This window comes from Hydra vulgaris, chromosome 15 (assembly GCF_038396675.1).
Source record: "Hydra vulgaris chromosome 15, alternate assembly HydraT2T_AEP".
In the NCBI taxonomy this organism is placed as follows: Eukaryota; Metazoa; Cnidaria; class Hydrozoa; order Anthoathecata; family Hydridae; genus Hydra; species Hydra vulgaris.
This window is the reverse complement of record NC_088934.1, coordinates 7390001-7415814: the sequence shown is the minus strand read 5'-3', so window position 1 is coordinate 7415814 and position 25814 is coordinate 7390001. Positions and strand designations below refer to the sequence as shown.

General features: G+C 26.2%; 2 protein-coding genes across 3 annotated transcripts in view; both read left to right on the top strand.

Annotated features, from left to right (window-relative positions):
* The window catches only part of LOC136072055 (U4/U6 small nuclear ribonucleoprotein Prp3-like), a 28960-nt gene extending 27433 nt beyond the window's left edge, over positions 1-1527 (top strand). Inside the window, exon 11 of the mRNA XM_065820127.1 lies at positions 1333-1527. Coding sequence (XP_065676199.1) covers positions 1333-1482 — 150 coding nt within the window. The 3' untranslated portion in view covers positions 1483-1527. The remainder of the gene's footprint in view (positions 1-1332) is intronic.
* Positions 1528-2211: 684 nt separating this feature from the next.
* Positions 2212-25814, top strand: part of LOC136072117 (programmed cell death protein 6-like) — a 50940-nt gene continuing 27337 nt past the window's right edge. For both annotated transcript variants that reach the window (XM_065820509.1, XM_065820510.1), the window contains exons 1-3: positions 2212-2368; positions 2458-2519; positions 18766-18810. In XM_065820509.1, coding sequence (XP_065676581.1) covers positions 2292-2368; positions 2458-2519; positions 18766-18810 — 184 coding nt within the window. In that variant the 5' untranslated portion in view covers positions 2212-2291. The remainder of the gene's footprint in view (positions 2369-2457; positions 2520-18765; positions 18811-25814) is intronic.

Genomic DNA, 25814 nt, shown 5'->3' with positions numbered 1-25814 from the left:
TATATGCATATATAGTAGTATATATATATGCATATATAGTAGTATATATATATGCATATATAGTAGTATGTATATATGCATATATAGTAGTATGTATATATGCATATATAGTAGTATGTATATATGCATATATAGTAGTATGTATATATGCATATATAGTAGTATGTATATATGCATATATAGTAGTATGTATATATGCATATATAGTAGTATGTATATATGCATATATAGTAGTATGTATATATGCATATATAGTAGTATGTATATATGCATATATAGTAGTATGTATATATGCATATATAGTAGTATGTATATATGCATATATAGTAGTATATATATATGCATATATAGTAGTATGTATATATGCATATATAGTAGTATGTATATATGCATATATAGTAGTATGTATATATGCATATATAGTAGTATGTATATATGCATATATAGTAGTATGTATATATGCATATATAGTAGTATGTATATATGCATATATAGTAGTATGTATATATGCATATATAGTAGTATGTATATATGCATATATAGTAGTATGTATATATGCATATATAGTAGTATATATATATGCATATATAGTAGTATGTATATATGCATATATAGTAGTATGTATATATGCATATATAGTAGTATGTATATATGCATATATAGTAGTATGTATATATGCATATATAGTAGTATGTATATATGCATATATAGTAGTATGTATATATGCATATATAGTAGTATGTATAGAATAGAAGTAAATATATGCATATATTTACTTTCTAATATTTTTCTTGATGCAATTATTTTGCATCAAGAAAAATAGAAGAATCTTTTTTTTTTTTTAATATTGTTTTGCAAAATTAAATTTAAAAAAGCAATATTTACACTTTCAAATTAAACAATAAATTCTCTGCAATAGGGTACAGCACCCTATTGCAGAGAATTAATTGTTTAATTTTTGGTGGAAATAGGAATTGTTTAATAAAAAAATCTTTAAAAAACATTACCTTTTTTTTAAAGATTTTTTTAATAAACTTTTATTAAATTATAAAGAAACAAAATTGCTTAGCGATTTATTTTATTTCTTATTTTACCCCAGTTTACTCTTCTCACTCATACATCTATCTATTTTATTAAAAAATATATAAATATATTATATATATATATATATATATATATATATATATATATATATATATATATATATTAATGTAAAATTTAATTTAATATTAAATGTAATAATAACTGCTGTTGCTCTATGATTATTTTTCTGAAATGTGTGTTTTGCTAAAAATTCAACAGATAGTGATGTTTTACTCTTTTTATTAATAGGGTACCAATATCAAAAAAACATTTACCGATTGGAGGTTTCATGTGTTCAAAACAGATCCAGAAGCTCATGACTTTTTAAGGAGATCAAATGTTGAGCACTTTTGGAATTTAGCAGCTAGTCAGACTGTTCTTGAGGAAGCAGACTCATGAATTATAGAATTTTGTTTTTAAAAAAAAAATTATAAATCTCATAAATGTTTTTATTAGTTTTTACTTTTTTATTTGTTTTATAGTTTATAGTGTCTATTTTTAAGGATGCTACTATGGTCCCATTAACTCAAAATAAATTGTGTAAATTTCTTACTTTGTTTGTTTTTCTTTGGTATTTTCTAAAAGTATTGCTAAATAAAAATATTTAGTACCATAAGAATTCATATAGCATCTTTTATAGGCAGGATTAGAGTTTGTAATATGTGATATAATAGATCACATATTACAAACTCTATTTCCAATCAAATTTTTGATTGGAAATAAGGCTAGGTTTGAAAGGAAGTTTGCAACATTTAAAGTCCATAAGTTTTTATTCAATAGGAGATGATGTTTTAAAAACAAAAATCACAACATATTGAAAACAATATTAGTATCATTGTTACAATTGTGTTATCCTCAACTTCTCAACTTCAAATGTGCATAATAAAATATATTCCCAATAAGGTTTTTTAGTCTTAATTTGCATGAAGAATGAGGGTTTACATTTAATAAAATCTTTCTTAACAATAAAAAAATGTAACCAATACTTCAGTATTGAAGTTTTGGAAAATTAAAAGTCTTTTGATTGAGTTAAATAAAGATTTCAAACTTCAATTTCAAAAGTAAAAATTTTGGAAACTTTATTTTAAAAATTTTGAAAAGTCTTTAAAATATATATTATATAAGTTTTGTGTATAATCAAAGACACATTTTTAAGTTTTATTGCCTTATATTGTTTACTTTTATATTTTCATAATATATTAAAGACAATGGCATATTTGCGTCAACAAGCGCCATACCAGGCTCCACCACCTAATCAAAATTATTTATGGGATTTGTTTACTAAGTAAACTTTCTTTTAATTTATTTTTTAGTTAAATATCAATCCAGTAAAAGTTCAAAACTGTTTATAATGTAAAATTTAATGCTTTTTAGGGTAGATCGTGACAGGAGTGGCTCAATTAGTGCTACAGAACTTCAGCAAGCACTTTCAAATGGTACTTTTTTTGCATTATTGGCTATTGAATTTTTTTATGTGTAACTGATTTTTTTTTACGTTGTTACAATTATAATAAAAGTATATATATATATATATATATATATATATATATATATATATATATATATATATATATATATATATATATATATATATATATATATATATATATATTTACTTATATTATATATATATATATATTTTTATATAATAAATATATATATATATAGATATTTTTTTTTTGTTATTTCACCTCCCCAAGGCCCAAAGGCCACTACAGATGAGGAGGCTACTTAATTGGGGTTATAACCCTCTCTCAACTCTATAACTCCGAAACACGAACCTTGACGAACAAGGCCGCTGCGCGGAGAAACAAGTTGAGCGCGGTACTACCAGGGACGTGGTGGGGATCAAACTCGGAACCTCTCGCTTATGAAGCGAGCGCACTACCACTACACCACTACCGCATTGCATATATATATATATATATATATATATACTTTTATTATAATTGTAAAAGTATATATTATAATATAAATATATATATATATACACATGTTCTGTGTGTATATGCATATATATATATATATATATATATATATATATTTTTTTTTTTTTTAAACATCTTTGCTTCCAACAAGGCTGCAAGCAGTCACTATGTAAAGTTGGAAGTTACTGAAAGAGAAAAGATGAAGATTGAAGAGCAAGATAACGATTGACGGGCGACTTAAAGGATTGCAAATTATATGAATCAGGAAAGCGAGATAAAGGAAGCGAATTCCAAAGAGCTGATGTTCTAAGGAAAAAACTAGACGAATAAGCATTTTTGGAGCACTTAAGAACAGTCACAGAAAAAGGATGAGACTTAATTGAATGATGAGTAACACGATAATGAATTTTAGTAGATGGCACAAGAGATGCTAGCTCTTTAGAGCAGTGCCCATTATAGTATTTGTAGAAAAGAGAAAGAGAAGCAACATTAAGACGGCGTGATAATGGTTGGAGGTTGGCTGCAAGAGCAGGTCCAACTATGTTTACTATGCGTTTTTGCACCTTGTCTAAAAGAGAAAGGGCATCATTAGAAGAACCGCCCCAGATATGGCAACAGTATTCCATACAAGGCCGGATTTGAGATAGAGAATAGAATCCGAAGTAAGAAAGTGACGAGCTTGATAAAGAGATGCAACCTTAGCAGATGCTAATTTTGCAACTGACTTGATAAGATGTGATTCCAAAAAATCTGGACAAATTAAGTTCTAAAATATTTTTAGAAAGATGACTTTTTTTTTAAGTTTTGAACGATGTTTCAAAAAGAGCAATGTTCATAGAGTAATATTACAAATAATTACAAATTTTCCATTCCTTGTCTGCAAACTGTATCAACTTTTGTAAAACTCTCCTTACCAAGTCGATGTACGCGCTCAATGTCGACATGTTTGAAGCAGTAGTTGATACGATTCCTCAGTTGGATCAAATTTTTAGCTTCCCAACAATTAGCATATACTGCTCTCTTGATTTCATTCCAAAAATCTTTAATAGGTCGCAATTCTGGTACGTTTGCAATATTTTGACTTCTGGGCTCATATTCGACATTTTTGGACCTCAAAAATTCTTGAACTTTTTTTGAGTAGTGAAATGATGCAAGGTCAGGCCAAAAAACTATTTCATCATCTTTATGAACAGTCTCTATAAATGGGAGCAAACATGATCTCAAACACTTGTCTATGTACACATTTTCATTGACAGCTTGTCAATGAAAATAATGCTTTGACAATCCCTTTGGAGAAATTGCAACCCAAACCAATAATTTTTGTTCAAATTTTGATTTTCTTTTTAGTTTAACATCATTTGGTGTCGTAGTAACATCTGATGAATAAAATCCACTGTTTCCTGAAATATTACAATTACTTAATCCAAAATATGATTCATTGTCAATGATCACCTGTTTTTTTCGAAAAATTTCAACCAATTTAGAGCACTTTGGACAAACAAGAGATTGTTGTTCAGGAGTTCTTTTTGGAGCCTTAATTTTTTTATGATAATGAATGATTGTCTTCTGCTTTATCGTTTTGCATATGTATGATTGATTGGCATTGAATTTTTTAGCAAGAGAATGTTGACTGATTCCATGTTGATGGTCAATTTTTTTTTTAAATTGTTTGATCTTCTTTTTTGTCATCTTAACTGCTTTCCTACCGCTTCCAACTTGTCGTTCGGGTAATATGTTGTTGTCTTTTCGTTTTAGAATATTGTAGAGCGTAGATCTTGGAATACTTTCCATCATAAAATGTTTTACAATTGCGTTTTTGGAAAGTTCTGGGTTAATTTCAATAAACTCGTACACTCACTTTCTTACGTAATCTTGTTTCGAAGTAACTTTTTTCATCATTTCAAATTTGTTGCTCAGTATAAAATTAATGAGTTTTGTAGAGAATTTAATTCTCTACAAAATGGCGTGCGAGCCAATCAAAATTGATAAATTTACGCGGAGAAAAAATGGCGGAAAATTTGTGCAGATATTTTGGAATCACATGTTATATGGTTTCCAAGAAAGATTGAAAGTAAGAGTTTATCCTAGAAGATGAAGAGTAGATGACTCATCGAGTACATCACCGTTCATAAATATAGGAAGATCTAAATTATTGCAATAATGATTGGCTGAAAAAAATTCAGTTTTATCTGAATTAAAGTTCACTAGCCACTGTGAGCCCCATGCTGTAGCAGAAGTGAGATTCTTTTCAAGCTCAAATGCCCCCTCCAAGCAATCAGTTTAAGTTTTTAGTTTATAAGTTATAAGTTTTTAGCAAACAATTCAGCTTTGTCTTTAGGTAAGGTGACAAAGTCTGAACCATACAAGAGAGGTGAAATTAAAGATTTGCCCTTATTATTGATATTATTAAAGATTCTCCAGAAGTCATGAGAGCCTAATTTTTGAGATGAGATACAAGATTTTGATTGGCAATCGCAGCAGCACAGTGTGAGGAAAACCATGGAGGAGAGTGAGGCTTGACCTGGAATTGTCAAGAGGGAACAAAAGATTCCATGCCAGCCTTAATCCACAAAGTTATGTAAGAAGCACATTTGTTGACAGGAAGACAAAAGATTTCTACCCAAGGGCCATCCCGAAGAAAATCACGCAAAGAATCCCAGTCAGCTTTACTGTAGTTGTAAGAGGTTCGATAATAGGGGGATTCAGGTGATGAAGAAGAATGAGATATTAGTTTTAGATAGATCAAACTGTGATCAGAAGCACCTAAGGGTGAATGTGGAGAAACTTTGCACTGATTAGGGTCAGAAACAAGACATAAGTCAAGTAGAGAAGGTAAATAATTCGGGTTGTCAGGAAAGCGAGTTGGAAAGTTGACTATTTGAGTTAGAGATTGAGAAAGATAAAAGTTGTGGGCTTTAATGCCTGCAGAATCACTGACACTAGAGCCAAGCCATTCAGAGTGGTGAGCATTAAAGTCACCGACAACAATTATATTAGTTGATGGATAAAGAGAGAGGGCTTGGTCAATATGATCAGAAATAACATCAAAAAGAGTGCAGTCTTGAGATGAAGGAGAGCGATATAGAACAAATAGAAAGACAATAGAGTGAAGTGGTGCTAAACGAAAGCACATGAAAGAATAGTCTGTTGATTCAAACCTAGTCTCACGACAAATGGGTGAATTCTTATGAATGTAAATGCCCAGGCCAAGCATGTGACTATTGGAGTCTTTACGAATTAAAGGAAGATAACCATTAACACTAAGATCACAAGATGAGACAGCTGAACTTAAATTAGTCTCACAAAGAGCAAGTAGGTCTGGTGAACTTTGCAAGAGATAAGACTACTTCGAAGACCACGAATATTAATGAATGATAGAATTAGAGAACTTGGTGATGATGATGGTTTTTTGTGTTTTATAGTTTTTGGTACTTTATTCATTTTTAAATTAGATTGAAGAATTTGACTCAATGCATAGATAGTATTCAGAACACTGTTTAATAGCCCAAGCAATTGCCTCATTACTACTAATAAACCCTAAGCCGTAACAAAGGGCTCCAAATGTGGTCTACGCAATGCACACCAAAAGTACAAACAGGGACACCATCCATGCGCAACATGGCACTGTTAATACTTTGATATTTTTCAGCTGTTGATAGAATCAGCCTCTCTGAGAGCTACCACAGAGTTCGGGAAACCTGACTACCAGTTGGCCTCAGAACCATAAAACTGAGTTTTAGAGCTGTACCCTCATTAGGAGATAATAGAATGAGTTGCCTAGTCATAAAAACAGAGACACAAGCAAAACCTATGCATTGAGTCAAGAAGATCCAGCATTCAACATCCTAAACTGGAAACAATGTATTAAAAATACATCTGCGCCAGCCTAATAGATGTATATATATATATATATATATATATATATATATATATATATATATATATATATATATATATATATATATATATATATATATATATTTATATATATATTTATATATATATATTTATATATATATATTTATATATATATATACATTTACATACATACTCTTGTTGAAAGTCTCATGCCATGATAGTTGGCTATTATTGCATGAGACTTTCTTCTAAATTGTTATTCTCTCACAAAAATATTTTGGAGAAAATGCCTTTTGTAAGCTTCTATCAAAAGATATCTTTATAAAAAACTTCAATCAAAAGATATCAAAAGTATCTTTAGTTGAAAAAATAATAGATCAGTTTAATTTACTAAAAAAATATTTCTTGGTTGTGAATTGTTTAAACTGATCATTATAAGTGAAATTTTTTTCTCTAACCTACTTTTTACTCTCTATTTTAACTCTCTGACCAACTTTAATATTAAAATTTTAATAATTATAAACTTTTGAAAAAAACAAATAACTATTCTGATTTACTAATCTGTTAGTTGCCTTCATGAATATTGAGTTTTGTCTGGTCAAACTTTTTAAAAACATTAAACTTTTTATGCAAAGCTCTTTTTAAAACTTTAATGCACCTATGCACAAAGGTTTAATCAGTTTATTAATTCCAACCAATCTTTTTTGTTCAATTAAAAGAAAAGCAGGGAAATAAACTCTTTCTTTGAGCTTATTTTTTTAAGAAAAAACCATTAGCTATACAATTAATAATAATAAGATAATAATTAAAAATAATTAGATAATAATAAAAATAATAAAAATTAAAAAAATAATAAGGTAATAATAAAAATAATAAAAAATAAAATAATAAGATGATAATTAAAAATAATAATAACTATAATATAATATAGCTATAATGTAATATAATAATAAGCAACCATAGTTATTATATAATAACATTAATAATAATCAGCAACCGTAGCTATACAATTAATAATAATAAGATAAGTTAATTTGAAAAGTACAATTCATATCTTGACTGCTTGATATCTCAAAATTTTGTGTCTTAAACTTTATTTCCAGTACTTGTTTGAGCCAAAATCCTCTTGATATCTCGAATTTTTTTTCCCGGTCCCCTGAGAGTTTGAGATATCAAGAGTCAACTGTAATTACAAAAAATTTTAAAAATGAGTTTCTGCATTGCTTTGACCATTTTTGTACACATTTAATATCTTTTTTTTAATATATATCTCTGTTGGATAGAATTTTTGGCTAGTGAGCAATGACTATTTTATTATACGCCAACATAGACATTCTTTTGCAATACATACATATATACAACATCAAAACACCCTTATACGTAAATAGTTTCAATTAAAATTGGTACTTATTGGATAAATAAACCCAAGCCAATAAGATATAGAAACATATATAAAATTATAAAAACAACAAAATCATACAAAGTTTAACGCCATCATAGATATCGAGATTGAATGTTGCTTACCAATCAAAAAAACAGATTTTGAATAAAACCTATAACTAATACTTTGATCAATGACCAAATATTTTCTATAGGGTTAAGATCTGGTGATCTAGGGCACCAAATCATCAAATTTATTTATTTTTGTGTGTTGAACCAGTGTTTTACACTATGTGCTGTGTGTTTAAGGTTTTGTTTGATCCTGCCATACTTATTGGAGGAACCAAAAATGAACTAGTGCGTTTGGCATTGATCGGACAATTGATCAGTGTGATTTTGATTGATTATAATTATGCGACATTCATTTTTTTTTTTAGAACCTCTTGAGTATGCTTCAAGGTTTTTTATGAAGTGGATATTGACAATATATATATATAATACTGCAATACTGTTAAGACCCAAACCTCCAGTTTTAAATAAAAAATCGGATAACAAATGCAGGCAATCACTAATATTAAATTTTGTAGCTGTATTTTGTCAATACTCATAGAGAGATAGAGAGCTGATGTCAGCAGTCTTGTTGAATATTTGTATTTTTTGATATTGTTTGATAAAATAACATTCTCATTCCAAAACTATCGAATTGAATTAAACTATTGATTCGAATTAAAATGCGAATAACAATTATCTAACCAACTGTATAAACCCTTTCTTTTTTTTTAAGTTTTATCTGTAAAAAAAAATGTGGACACTCAAAATAAAGGAATATTTCTTTTCATCAAAAAAAGTTGTCATCTTCACACTTAGATTTAAAAGTAGAGAAATTGTATTTTGTTTATTGCTATTAGATTTGTTCAAGTTGAACTTAAGAACTATAACTCTTATGTATAATAGCCTTTAAAGTATAATAGCCTTAGTAGTATTACTAATATTAAAATAGCCTTAGTATTATTACTAATATTAAAATAGCCTTAGATTTATTACTGTCTTAAAGTTGTATGTATAATTGTTTTAAGGTTGTGATTTTGGTAAAATTGTTCTAAGCAATTTAGGTATCCATAGCAACCCAAAATTAATGATAAGTTTTAATGAAATTAATGATAAGATTATGAAGTTGTATTGTTAGCAAATAGAACCATTTTAGATGCTTGATTTTCAGGAAGATGATTAATATAGATGTAAGACAATAAAGCACCAAGGAAGGAACCTTGTGCTCCACAAAGGAATAGAAATAAAAAGAGCGTTTTGAGGCTGAAGTTTGATACTGAAGTTTGAAAGAAGGGTTTAATAATCTCAAAAACTTTGCCAGAGTTTATGGAGAAGACTAGCATGCCAGATTTTATTAAAAGCTTTTGATATGTTAAGAGCAATAGCCATTGCCTTGCTGCTCAGTCTAATGCAAAATAGAACCGTTCTGTTATATCAAGTCAGTTGTTAGACTTAAGGTGAGATATTAGAAGTTTTTCATTAAAGACTCAAAAACTTGCTAATATTAGAGTAAAGACTGATTGGATGATAGTTTGAGGGGTTAGATAGTTCTCCAGAGTTTTTAAAAATTGGAACTGATGCATTTTCCAGCAGGCTGGAAAATAAGATTCAGTTAAGCACTTATTCAGAGATTATCTTTTCTGGATATTTTCGGAATATTTGATATTTATTTAAAACATAAATTATCATTTATGTTTTAAAGAAATATCAAATATTCTGAAAAAATGATATTTATTTATCAATAAAATTTCATTTTTTTCAGATATCCAAATATTTTTCTGGAAATATAAGTTGAAAATTTTTTTTTTTAAGTTTGTCATCAAATAATTAAAACAGTAATTACTATATTTAGTTAGTTTAGACATATTTGTAGAAAAAATTTTTTTTATTTGTACGCGTATATTTTATTGTTAATTATTTTGATAATTTCAGCTAAAATTTAGTGTTATTTAATTTTTTTTGTTTGTTTATATATAATAAATTAATTATATTTCAATAAATATTGAAGTACTTTACTTTCATATGAAAAAAAAAGCCAAATCCTAAGCTTTCAGTCCAAGTATGTACACTCCACTGCACTTATCTCTATTTAAATGAATAGAAAATAAATCTCTATTAAGTGGAGTACGTACACTCCACTGTGACTATAGCTACAACAGTCAATTTATGTATGCATTGGTGAACTTATTTTATAAAACTTTGAAAGAAAAGATAAACAACAATAATAATTAAAGAACATAAAACTACTTAAAATTGAACTTTTTAAAAAAGTTTAAATGTAACATCCAGACCATTATGGCACTACCTTGTTTGAATGTAACATCCAGACCACTACGGCACTATCTTGTTTGATAATTAAAGTACTGAAACACTTTTTAGCGTGCTAATGATGTTTATATTATATGCACATTATTTGTATGTAATGAGGCTTGATTTTGTATGTAATGAGGCTTGACTTAAAACCAATTAGAAGGAATTAAAGCTTCCATGCCTTTTAGAATCCAGGATATTATGTAGGAGGCACAGTTATCAGTAGAGAGATGAAAGACATCAGCCCAAGGACCTTCAAAAAGAAAATCATAAATGGAATTGTTAGTTTTAATAAGTGTGATGAAAGGGTATATAATAGTAGATATGTGATAATAGTTTTACAGAGATGAAATCTACCTAAAGAAAAACAAGGAGAAACTGGGCACTAGCTAATTTCAGAAATAAGACAAATCAAAGAGGAAAGTTAAGTGATTTCTGTTGTCTTGAATACTTGTAGGAGTTTTTGTGAATAAAAGGATAATAGCCATCCATTATAATATTGTTTTAATTTTTATATAGTGTAAAACTGACTCCACTGACAGAGTTCAGAATATTTTTTCTTTTATTTAAATTAGAAATAAAGAATCAATTAAAATGCATATTTGGAAATAGTTATAAATAAAAATACATTAGCAAAAAGTAAAACCAATTTTTATTTTAATTTTTTAGTTGATTTAATTTTCTTCAGATATTTTCAGACATGATCTCAAAAAATTTCTTCATTATATAATTTATATATATATATATTTATATATATGTATATATATATATATATATATATATATATATATATATATATATATATATATATATATATATATATATATATATAAATATATATATATATATATATATATATATATATATATATATATATATATATATATATATATATATATATATATATATACATACATATATATATATAAGCATGCTTACTACTTACTCTTTCTAACTATATACTCTTCTTTTAAACGAAAGCTAAGATAAATGATTTCTACAGTTGATGAATCAATAGTGTACTTCTCATAATTTTTAGTGGTCCTCCTTTTTACCCTTTATTTATACAAGAATTTATAAAGTTTATATATTTATCATTAACAATGGTATTTTATATATAAATATAGCGCATTTTTTATTTATAAAACAATCTCATTTTATTTTATTATTAATTTTTTTTTTTTTTTTCAAGTATATATACATTAAGTACATATAAATTAGTTACATATGTATACTCTTAAAAAAAGTTTCTTAATTTGTTAACTTATTATTTATCTTGTAAATATCTTGTAAATTTAAAACGTAAATTTTTTAGCAGTTCTCAACAGCGAGACCTTTATGAGTCCGTGCATTCTTTAATTATATATATATATATATATATATATATATATATATATATATATATATATATATATATATATATATATATATATATATATATATATATATATGGGCAATTCCACGCAAGTGGCGGTCATAACATTTGATGCTTTTTTAGCCATTAAAAATTAACCAAGAATGGTATTTACATGAAAATTTCCAGAAATGTTAAATACTATTATATAATTTAGTATGCAAAAGTTAAATATTCAAGTGTTCAACTTATTTGAAAAATCAACTCAATGTAGCTTGATGGTCGTAACACTTACTTTTTGACAAATCTAAAAGTAATAAACTTTGTCAATCTTTATGCAGTCATCTACACAGTGAAAAAAAAATCCTTTGCTGTGTTCTTTAACTACACATTGAACTTACTTTATGGTGAGTTTTTGCTTGAAGTTTTTCAAGAGTTTTATTAAGTTTTATGTTGTGACAGTCATAACTGTGACGGTCGTAACAAAAAAGCCAAAAATGAAAAACAACAAATAATGCAATGAATGACATAAAAAAAGGTGATTGATTATAAAAACTAATTAAATTATGTTAATAAATATGAATTTTATAACATTATCAAGGTTATCCATAATGGTTCTTCAATACTGGAACCTTTTATTATTTGGAGTAGGCAACAAATGCTTAATGCTATTTATGTCCCTGTTTTTTTTTTTGTTTTATTAACTCTATTTAGTACAACTCAATATCTAGCAGTATGTACTTTCATATGCCTCACAAATGCAGAGCCAGGAATTTAATATCGGAAAAAAATATCTTAGACAAGTAAATTTTTTTTACTAATAATTAAATTTTAAAATTGTTCCGCAACCCCATTACAAAATATTAGAGAATTTTGAAACCAAAAACTTTCCATTTTTTACTTACCAGAAATGCATTTTCGTAATATTTGTTACGGCTTTCGTTTCTTCTATTTTATCAGCTATTAAGGCCCACCTTAGATTAATATCAACTGTGTTGATAAGTCTAACATTAGTTTGGCACCTATTTGATGCTAAGAGAAAGTCTTTAGCGTTTAAGACGACCACTTCACGAGATTTTATGCTGTTCCAAACATCGCTTTAACGACCCTCCTACTCCATCAACTGTTCCTTTACCATGAGAGGTAGCAAAAAAGTTCCATTCTATACTTTGATATATTATGATACATTCTATACATTGCTCTATAAAATGATATTTTACAGAGCAATGTTGTATGAATTTGGCCATGTATATATTTTTGAATTGAGTGCATGGACCATCACTCCATAATATAACTTTTTTTATATAATCAATGCAATAGAGGTCAAATATTTCACTTAAGCATGTAGTAGTGGCGCATTTTGTTTTATCATTATCGTCAGATATTATTACAACTGATTTTGGCTCTAATTGGTAATGATAGATTAATGATACAAGGTAATAGTTTACTACGACCAATAAGCAGCTTGAACAGCATCCTGATAACCACATGTATAGTTTTGTGAATAATCAAAGTGTATCAAAGTTTGGTCTGGTTCAAGATTTTCTTTTTGACTGCGGTATTGCTCAGACTGGTGCTTTTTAGTGAGATGATGCTCAGTAAATTCTGGTAAATTGTTGCGGAAGTTTAATGTAATGCTTAAAAATACCTTTTATGTTTTTTTTATTTTGACTGAGTACACAGCGATGATCTTCTTTATTCCACCAACTATAGGTGATTAAGGTATCCATGTCTCTGTTTTTGGGCAAAGAAACTTTCGATAGTTTACCATCACAGTACAATGAACATTTCATTATCCAACATTGGTATGTTGGGGGCTTGCACAATACATAATTTTCTAACCATTTATTGCAATACAATGGAAAAGGTATTTTAATTGCCAAAGCAGCACACAACTAAGTAAAGTTACTGTGATAAATACAACCACATGTTTCAAGTGGTGTATCTTTGCACCTAAGAATGTATGTAAGCTTTAATTCACAAAACTTACTCAATTTAATTTTTTTGACAGCACTCTCCTCACAATACAGTTGATGCAGCTCCTTTAAATTCATATCTAAGTAGCGCTTTTGAAATTTTTCTCTGTCGATTTTCATACAATCTTTTCTTCCAGGAGACAACTGATATTCTTCTCTTTCATAAAATACTTTTACTTTTTCAATTTCTTCTGATGTGAAGTGAACTGGATGTGTTTCTTTAGCAGTGCATAGGCCATATTCAGCACCCAACTGCTCTACAATAGTTCGTCTTTTATTTGGAGACTTTGGAAGAGCCTGTTTTGTCCTAAAAATGTAATTTGATATAAAAGAACCCAAATTATGTGTAAGTAATTATATTTAAAAATATATGTTAGTATAATAAATACTTGTTTAATGCCTTTCTCATTGATGATTTGCAGTTATATGATTTGCAGCATCTGATTTTGGCATTTTAAATATGTTATTAAATATAATGGCTGCTGTTTGTGATATATGCTCCGTTATATATATACACACACAAAAATACATATATATATATATATATATATATATATGTATTTTTGTGTGTGTTTATATATACATATATGTATATATATGTGTGTGTATATATCAGGGATGCAGAGTCCCAAAAGGACTCCGGCTTTATATCTCTACTTTTTCCAAGTCTGTAGTGTCCAGAAGCTCTAAACATGTTTGTTGACTTATGACCTGCTATAACAAAAAAATTCATGAGATTTAATGACTTTAAACCTATTGTTTTTAAGCCTCGAGTCCCGGAGTCTTTGCCGCCATTATACCTAAGGACTCCGTGTTCAAAATATGATTGTTCCTCTAACCTAAAAGTTTTATTTTTTTTCCTAAAAGTAGTCCATAAACTCATTTATATTTTTAGAGCTCCTAGATACCAAAAACCAAGATGAAGTAATCTTTTTGTGACTTTCAAATCTGGAGTCCTTTTTGGGACTCCGCATCCCATATATATATATATATATATATATATATATATATATATATATATATGTATATATATATATATATATATATATATATATATATATATATATATATATATATATATATATATATATGTATATATATATATATATGTATATATTATATATATATATTTATATATATATGTATATATATGTGTGTATATATATATGTGTGTGTGTATATATATATATATATATATATATATATGTGTGTGTGTTTATATCATGGTGCTCTATGCTGAAGGCCTATTCATTGTGCAACCATAAGTCGTGACTGGGGGCCTTTTTTAATATTCTAAAAATTGCGAAGATGAAAAGCTCACATCAAAAAACTTGCCAGAGAATTTTTAATTTTTTTAAATTAATCTTGTTTATTCTTTTATATTTCCAATAACTTTGTATTATTAATGTTTTTTAAACAATGAGTTTTTGTAAATAATTTTAAAACACTTTATTTTTACTTACTTGTTAACTTCTTAGAGTGTTAGGAGTTATATATAATATATATATATATATAATTCCTAACATTGTTATGTATAACTCCTAACATTGTATATAATATGCAATGTTAAGAGTTATATATATACATATATACATATATATATATATATATATATATATATATATATATATATATATATATATATATATATATATATATATATATATATATATATATATATATATATATATATATATATATATATATATATACATTCATTATGAATGATATTGGTAGTGATCTATTATATTTGACATAAAAGTGTTTGAAAATCTTATGTTATGGTTTGCATATTTTTATATTCTTTTAAATAATTATACTTTATAGATGCCAAAAAAGTGTTGTGTATATGGCTGCAAAACTAATTATCAAAGTACCAAAAATAATAAAAAATTTGAAAAAATACCAGTTTATCTCTTCCCTAAAGATAAAGAACAAAGAATTATTTGGATAAAAAGTATTCCAAATTCTAATCTTTTAGTTTCAGATGAAATTGTTGTTTGCCAATTAAATTGGCCAGCAGTTTTCAAAAAAGTTATTGTACAAGAAAAACAAAGATTAAAAGTGCCACTACCTGTATGGAAAGGAATACCTTCAAGTCAAATTCCTACTCCATTACCATGTCATCGCACAACACAGAAATTTTTTAGTGTTGCTAGAAATGTTAAAACTGATGGACTTAGCACTTTTTTATTGGCTGATACAGCATCTTATTTTGATTTTAAAAATGTTTTATTAAATAATCTCAGGGTTTTCTCAGTTTCAGTAATGACATGTATGATTGAAAAAACAATTAATCTTCAATCTATTACGTTTTATGATGGTATTCCTTTATTTCTTGTTTAAATTTTTGAGAATTTACATTTTGAAACACTTCATTGTGAAATAAAATATTTTATAAAAAGTTTGTGTAAAAGTTGTATAAATATTGTTGGTTCTTGGTCAAAGTTTGAGGAAATACTACATTTTTTAAATGTCATGGAAATAGATCATAAGAAAAATATTATTCAGCAATAAATATCAGTTATGTCTGCAAAGCTTATTGGAAAAAAAGTATATGAATCAGATACAATTATAAGTAGTTTTGAATATTTTTCAACATCTCGTGCTTTATACAATAAATTAAGAAACATTTTTCAATTTCCATCTGTTGGTACTTTGACACTCATAATATCAAAAGTTTGCAAAATTGATGATGCTTGTTTCTTAGACACAGTTTTTAAAAACTTGAAGAATTGAAGAAAAATAAAAAATTTGTATGATTATTCATGATGAAGTATATGTTAAAGATATGATGCTTTACCATGGTGGAACATTGTTTAGTAAATCTTTAGATGATCCATTATTATTGCCTAAAACTGTGTTGGGAATTATGATAGTATGTCTCAAAAGTGGTCCTAAATTTCTGTATAAAATGATTCCAATTTCAAAATTAAGTTCAAATTTACAAAGTCAAACAGTAAATGTATTTACTGTTTGACTTTGTTCATCTTTTGAAAAACATTAGGAATATATGGTTTACAGGAAAAACTGGGGAACTAGTGTACAGTGATAATGGTATTCAAAGAACAGCTAAATGGGAGCACCTTAAATGCTTATATCAATTAGAATCAGAAAAGTTATGCAAGTTGTCAGACTTGAATGAAATTGCAATAGCTCCCGAGCCAATTGAAAGGCAAAATGTCTACTTGCCTTAAAGTTTTTTCAGATAAGACATATTATTCCTTGCTGACCAATTCTCAAATAATTTCAAATTCTAAGGATACTGCAATATTTATAAATAAAGTAAAAACCTGGTGGAAAATTTTGAATGTAAAAGGTTGTGGAGCTGATGTAAGACACAATGATCCACTAGAAGCACCTATTTGTAGTCTTGATGATTGCCGTCCTAATACTCTACTTCAGTTTGGTGATATGGCTCTTGAAATGTGTTGTAAAAATGGCAAGAGTGAAGCAGTTATTTAATGATACTGCAAAATCAATTCACCATACTTGCTATGGTATTGTCGAGCTATTGTAAATATTTATTAGCAACAAGTCATGATCATGTTCTTCTTGGTATGTTTACAAGTGACCACTTAGAAAAAGAATTTGGGAAATTGAGACAAGTTTCAGGTGGTTGCCTACTTTATAAATGTTCAACAAATTATAGAAAAATTGCATGTAAATCACATATCACTGTTGTTATCTTTAAATATTGCTATAGGTTCTTTTGATTTTAGTTTAGGTCATGAGTGTGCTTCTTGTGCATATGTTTTATGTGAAGCAGGTAGTGAAATATTTGACAATTTAGAAAAACTAGAGTCATCAATTTCTGATACTACCAAAATGTCTTTGATTTATATTGCTGGTTATGTATGTAGAAATGAATATAATGAAAACATTTTGTTCAATCAAACATTACTTTATTATGAAAAGTTTGGCTCTATAGACTTAAGGTACTCACCTTAAGTCTATAGATCGTGGTGGTCTTAAAATTCCACCAGACAATGTTTGCCATTCGATAAAAGATAAAGTTTGTCGTAAGTCCTTAAGTGACATCTTTTTGCTGGTTTCTGAATTTTACTATTTTGAAATTAATCAAAAACATTGCAACACAATTGCTAATATATTTTTAAACAATTTTTGTGCACAAATTACACCAGGATCTAATAAAGAACCTGAGTTAAAAGTTTTAAAGTTATTATAAATTTGTTTAGAAAAGAATGATTTGTATCTGTTTTTGTTAAAATATATGCAAATATTTTCTGTTTAAATTTTTTTTTTTTTTTTTAATATAAATTTTAACTTTTTATTACATTTTTTCTAAATAAACTAATTAAACTTATTAAGAGTCATATTCAACTTGTTTCTTGGCGCAGCGGCCTTGTTCATCAAGGTTCGTGTTTCGGAGTTATAGAGTTGAGAGAAGGTTATAACCACTATGAAGTAGCCTCCTCATCTGTAGTGGCCTTCTCGGCCTTAAGGAGGTGAATAAAAAATAAAAATTTTGACTCCAAAATATAATTTTATAGCAGAGTTGCTATAAAATTATAAGGCCCATAAAAATAATAGGCCCCCAGTCACGGCTTACGGTTGTGCGACGAATAGGCCTTCAGTATAGATTGGCTTGATATATATGTGTGTGTGTGTGTGTGTGTTTATATATATATATGTGTGTGTATATATATATATATATATATATATATATATATATATATATATATATATATATATATATATATATATATATATATAAATGAATATATTGTTTGTATATAAATGAATATATTGTTTTTTTTTAATTACAATATTTATATCTATAGATATAATCTTCATTCTTTTTTAGGAACTTGGACTCCTTTTAACCCAGAGACTATTCGACTTATGATGGGTATTCAATTTTTGTTTGGCTAATTATAATAAAACATTATTTGTGTTTGTCATTATGTTCTCAAGAGCCATCTTTACCTTGCAAGTTGGTGCTGACCATACTTGTAAAAAGGCTTTTATCTGTTGTACAGTGTTTATTGGTCAATAAATGTTATGAAGTAGTATCTAGCAGTGCACTGCCAGACACTACTTCTTGTTTGTTCAACAAAAATAATATTTTAATTTCCTAACATCAACATAAACCTTTTTTTTTTTTTTCCTTTAATTATTGCTTTGAATTATTAAATTAGCAATACTATGACTTTTTTTTCTATCTTTTACATGTTTACCTAGATTTATAACTGTTAACAGTTTTTTTTGTTTACAGAGACTTAATCCAAAATCCAAACAAATGATATGTTGTTTAAAAAAAAAAAATATTAACTAAATTTTTTTGATAAGCTCAATAAAAGGATAAAAGATTTTCTTGTTGTTTTGTTTTTGGCTCATCCAGTTATTTGTAAGATAACACATTTTTAACAGTCTTGACCATTCCTATTTAATATTGTTTATTTGCAATGAGTTTTGAAGCATAACATTGTTTAGTATAACAGAATATAACTGTGTTAAATATTTATGCATATAATGGTGTCATAATTAATAAAAGTGTTTTAATAATTAATTAATGTAATTTTTCAAATGTATGCAATATAGTGGCATAGTTATAGAATAATCAATAAATATAGTTTGTGAGCGTTCACTTTGTGAGGATTGCATGTTAAGAAGTTCCAAATTTGTCAAGGCTTATGCTTCAGAAGTAAAGCATTAAGAGAGGGTTGTAACAACAATTTTGTTATAAAATAGTATTAAGTAACCTTTAAAACTGTATTGGCCATTTGGGCCTGTGGCTCACTACCGCTTCAATGGAGGTGAACACAGTAAAAAAATAAAATTTAACTGTTTATTTTTTATTAAAATTTAAATCTGTTCAATGTTATTGTTTGTAAATTCTGTTCATTCAATTTGCAAAAATGGTTTCTACATTTGTTTGTTTTGTATTTGTTTCATTAAATAACTAATTCAATAAAAAAGAAAAATACTTCTAAATACTAAAACTACAAAAAAAAAGTTAGTTTAAAAGTATTTATAATTTCCTGAAGAGAATGTTACACAATAAGCATTGTGTATTGATACACAATAGTTTAAAAAGATGTTTGACAAGATTTTATAACTTTTCATACAAGAAATATTATTCTTAAAATAACATAAAAGATATAAAATTGTCAATTTAGTTTTAATTTACCTTGTTATTGTGTTAAATTACAACATTTTGATGTATAATGTGCTCCTCACCTTTTTAGTGTAAATTTATTTAGTGTTATTTAAATTTGTTTTAGTGTTTATTTAGACTGTTTTGATTATTTCAGGCTAGTTTCAACTAAACAAAAAAACTTTTAAAAATTAACCTACATACATATATTTAATTATAAAGTACATAAAAATGTTCCTGCTTATGTTCTTCTCATTAAAAAAGTATCTTTCTCTTTTAAAAAATGTCTTCATCGTTCATTTACAGTTAATGATTTTAATAGTTGACTTGCCTTTGATTTGTCATTGATAAAGGGAGCCTTTTTTTAATATTTTTTTTTAAATACTTTTTTTTAAAACTGCGAACATTTCCCAAAATGATTTTAAACTCAAAGAATACCGTAGATTAAATGCATTAAAAAACATGGTTTGGCCTGCATAATATCAACAAGCTTTTTTGGGGGGCAACTACAATACTTCAATGAATAGAAGATATTCATCAATTTAGCAAGGATTTAAATAATGCACTATAGCCATTAAGAAGTTGTCATTATTGTATTCCTAAAATAAATAAACAAAACTAATAAATATTATTTTTTTAATCCTTATTATTGATGTAGGAAAGTCCAACAAAACAAATTCAAAATTTTTGAATAATTAAAATTATTCTGGTGGAGAAAAAATTTTTTTAACTGTATGAAATAGCTAAAGTATAAAAAAAGTGTATGTATGTATGTATATATATATATATATATATATATATAAATACATACATACATACATACATACATACATACATACATACATACATACATACATACATACATACATACATACATACATACATACATACATACAGTGGTGCACACTGGATATATATATATATATATATATATATATATATATATATATATATATATATATATATATATATATAGATATATATATATATATATACAAACCCACAAGGTTTAAAGTTTTTTTGAATAAAAAATTTTTTTAAGAGTGCCTCAAGACCCTTAAAAATTTGACAGGTCCCTAATATTTTGAAAAAAAAGTTTTTCTAAAGTATGTCCACCTGGTAGTCAAAAGAAGCGAAATTTTATAAAAACTTCCAAAATAATAATCAATTTACATAAATAAAATTATTCATAAAAAACATGTTTAAAAAAATTATTTTACAATAACTTTTAAATATTGACTTTTTTTTATTTTTAGCAAGGATTTAAATAATGCACTATAGCCATTAAGAAGTTGTCATTATTGTATTCCTAAAATAAATAAACAAAACTAATAAATATTATTTTTTTAATCCTTATTATTGATGTAGGAAAGTCCAACAAAACAAATTCAACTCTTAACTGAGCAGGAAAAATTTTTGAATAATTAAAATTATTCTGGTGGAGAAAAATTTTTTTTAACTGTATGAAATAGCTAAAGTATAAAAAAAGTGGAAGTTAAACATGTGTCTAACATTAGTGTTCAGTGTCTAACATTAGTGTTTTTATGACCCAGCAATATTTACAACCCCCTCAAATTGAGGGGGATTAAAAATTTATATGGTCATAGTTTTTGAAAAATAAGAGATTATTGCATGAAATTTGAAATTTGTTGATGAATATAAATTTAGATAAAAATAGTAAAGAAAATATTTTATAAACTTGTTGCTCCTACGTTAAGGGCTGGTTGGGCCCAAAAATTAGGGTTTTTTTGTTCCCAAGCTCCAATCACCCCAATTCTTTGCAAAACTTTTTTTTTTGATATAAGCATAAACATATAAAAGTTTGAAGTTTGCACAATGCCTGTAAGTGTCAAAACTCAAACATCTAAAAATCCAGTGTACACCACTGTATGTATGTATGTATATATATATATATATATATATATATATATATATATATATATATATATATATATATATATATATATATATATATACATACATACATACATACATACATACATACAGTGGTGCACACTGGATATATATATATATATATATATATATATATATATATATATATATATATATATATATATATATATATATATATATATATATATATATATATATATATATATATATACAAACCCACAAGGTTTAAAGTTTTTTTGAATAAAAAATTTTTTTAAGAGTGCCTCAAGACCCTTAAAAATTTGACAGGTCCCTATTATTTTGAAAAAAAAGTTTTTCTAAAGTATGTCCACCTGGTACTCAAAAGAAGCGAAATTATATAAAAACTTCCAAAATAATAATCAATTTACATAAAAAACATGTTTAAAAAAATTATTTTACAAAAACTTTTAAATATTGACTTTTTTTTATTTTTTATCTTAAAAACAATAGTTTTCAGGCGATTATATCTAAAAAAAATATTTTTATGTAAATTGATTATTATTTTTAAAGTTTTTATATAATTTCGCTTATTTTGAGTACCAGGTTGACATACTTTAGAAAAACTTTGTTTTTCAAAATATTAGGGACCTGTCATATTTTTAAGGGTCGTGAGGCATCTCTAAAAATATTTTTTGTTCAAAAAAATTTTAAACCTAGTGTTTTTGTATTATATAGAACACATTTAGTTAAGTGCAGTAGATTATTTTAAAAAAAGTTGTTTTTTGAACCACCCTAATATATATATATATATATATATATATATATATATATATATATGCAAACTATGTTAGTGTATTTTAAAAATAGGGTACTTAATGTTCTTAAGGAACAGAGCAGTAATAAGTTAGTAAAAAATACTTAACTAATTTTTTTTCTTCTATTTGCTTTACAATATTAAAAATTTGTATAGTAAAAATAATTTAACTATAAAAGAAAAAGGAAACTTATAACTTGAATAATATAAATGTAAAGATACATATAATAATCCATTTATTTAACCATATTTAACCATAAAATATGAAAATTTACAATAATATTTATAAAACTCACATAAATAAGGTTAGGTGTCACTCATATAGTTAAAAACTAGTCAATAGGGTGACACCTAAAAAAAAAACAAAAAAAAAAACAAAAAAACAAATTAAACACAGAAAGTATTATAAATAAGAAAAAAAAAATTAAAAAGAAAAAAAAACAAAAAAAAAAAAGAAAGGAAAATAAAGCACTAATAAATAAAGATGATATTAATAATTGCAATAATAATATAATAAAAATAATAATATTAATAATAATGTGAATAAAAAAACAAATAGTAACTATATCATGATAACTTTACTAAAAATTATAACTAATGGTAAAAATAATTATAGTAAAGTTTATAACTACGACAGAAATTAATAAAATAAACATAACAATTGCAAAAATTAGGACAATAACCATAAAAACTATTACTACAATTGAATCACTATCATTATAAATAATATTAATAAGATTTAAAAAACAAAGAAAATTAATGGTAATAGTAATATTAGTAGAGTTAAAAAAGACAGTATAAAATAAAAGTAATGATAGTTTTATAAATACAGTAATATAAAAAAGCAATAATAATAAAAGATAAAATTAATATTCATTAAATATATACTCAAATATAAATTTCTTAATTTGGTTTCGATTGAGATGAAGAATGTTAGTAATAAAAGGGTATTTAGTTAAAATCTTTTTTTTATAAATGGTATTATTTGGTTCCAGTGAGAAATACATTGATTTTTAATAGAGAGCTTGCCATATTTGATAGTGCTGAAAAAGGAAGTGTGCAAGTTAAAATTTTCAGTATTTCGAGTGTAATATTTGTGTGTGTCACTTGTTTTAATAAAAAAATGATTGAATGAATTTGGTAGCTTATTTTGAAGAAAATCAATCACAAAGAGACAATTATAAAGCTTTACAAGATCTTGAAATTTTAAAATTTTTAATTCAGAAAACCTATTTTCGATATTAGATCGTAAGGGAGAAAATGTCATAATTCTTAAGGAAGTGCATTGTAAACTGTTTATACGATGTAATAGAAAACTACCTTTTTGACCCCAAACAGTGCAACAATAACTTAGATGTGAGAAGAACAAGGAATAGTAAATTGATATTAAAATATGTTGGGGAACATAGTATCGTATTAATGACAGCATACTATTGAAGGCCTACACTCTATTTCTTGAAGGTCTACACTCTATTTCAAGTAATTTTAAGAGTACCCAAAGTTCTTTGCTCCTGTATTGTTTCTTATCTACAATAACAATCTTCACGAAAATTTTGCACCTAAAGTACCTCTATTAGCTAAGGACTCAACTTACTATACTCTTGTCTTGACAAAAAATCTTCCCTTTTTGATTGCTAAGAACAAGTGCTAGTTTTTAATCTTATCTCTCTTCTGTAGTAGCCTAAGGCTTGCAGTGGCTTGTGGATTCAAGTTTTTTAAGGCAATAAAACTCATTTATTTACTGCAAAAAAATATTGCAATACTGTTGGCATTCCTATATTGATGAATAACAACCTTTTTACTCTAAGACAAAGTCTAAAATCACTTTATAAATGTAGTTAGACTTGCTTTATCTGCCAAGCTTGAACCACTCTCCCATTGTTGTAAAGATGCATTTCTTTCTTTTTTCTACTAATACTATCATGGTCAATGTTCAAACAAGCTTTCATCACTATTATGATAAACCAACACTCATTCTTACTTGGCTTTTTATTCAACTTATTCAAATTATTCAATTCCGCTTACTGTATCTGTCCCTTCATGCTATAAAAACTTTTATTAATTCAGTTTTTTGCAAATCAAAAAAGCCATTTAACTCTTCCCCATATTTGTGTTTTCATATTTAATACATCCTGCAACTTTTAAAGTCTTCAGTTAACCATTTTCTAGTATTTTAACCTGTCCTCTATTTTAAAGTAACTCATAACTTGATAGTGGTTGCTTGCAATCTTGTTGAAAGTAAATTAGAGTTTAAAAATATAAAAGTATATGCCAGTATGTAATAAATAGTAAATGTAAATTTTAAATTATATTACAAAAAGTCTTATAATTTTTTTCTAGCCCTGGCTCTCAACCCCTCTAAATCTAATAATTTTGCCAGGCACGGGTTTGCAAAAAGTCTCATTTTTAGCTGGGGCCGGGGCCCCAGCCACTTACTAATTAGAATCCAGCTCATCTAGCATTTCATCTTCATCCATTTTCAATCACTCTTTTGTACACACATTAGTTACATTTGCATTCAACTTAGCATTAGCTAACAAAAAATATTTATAAATTATAAGGTCTTTAGATCTTTACTCGTCATCAGTTTATAACTGTTTATAAATGTCCTGCACGATTGTATATATATACAGTTATTATTAAGGTGAAAATATATTATATTACTTATAAAATAATAGAGCGTTCCTTTTTAAAGAAACTGATAGTGCTGTGTCAGCTTTAACACTTATACCTTTAGGAATATTAGATATAAATAATGCATATAAAAAAACAGGCATTTTTAATTTAATTTTTTTACTTACTTACAAAAAGCACCATTTGAGGTTTTACACCGTTGTATTACACCATTTTTAAAATTACACCAAAACGGTGTAATTTTACATCTTTTAATTAAAAGCGTATGAAATTACTAAAATTAAGAAACTATATATATATAAAAATTAAAAATAAGTTTCAACATAAATGGCTTAAGAATTAACAAAAAAATGGTCATTATAATATATAAACAAATTATATATAAATATATAATATATAACTTATATATATATATAAATTAATAAATACGAAC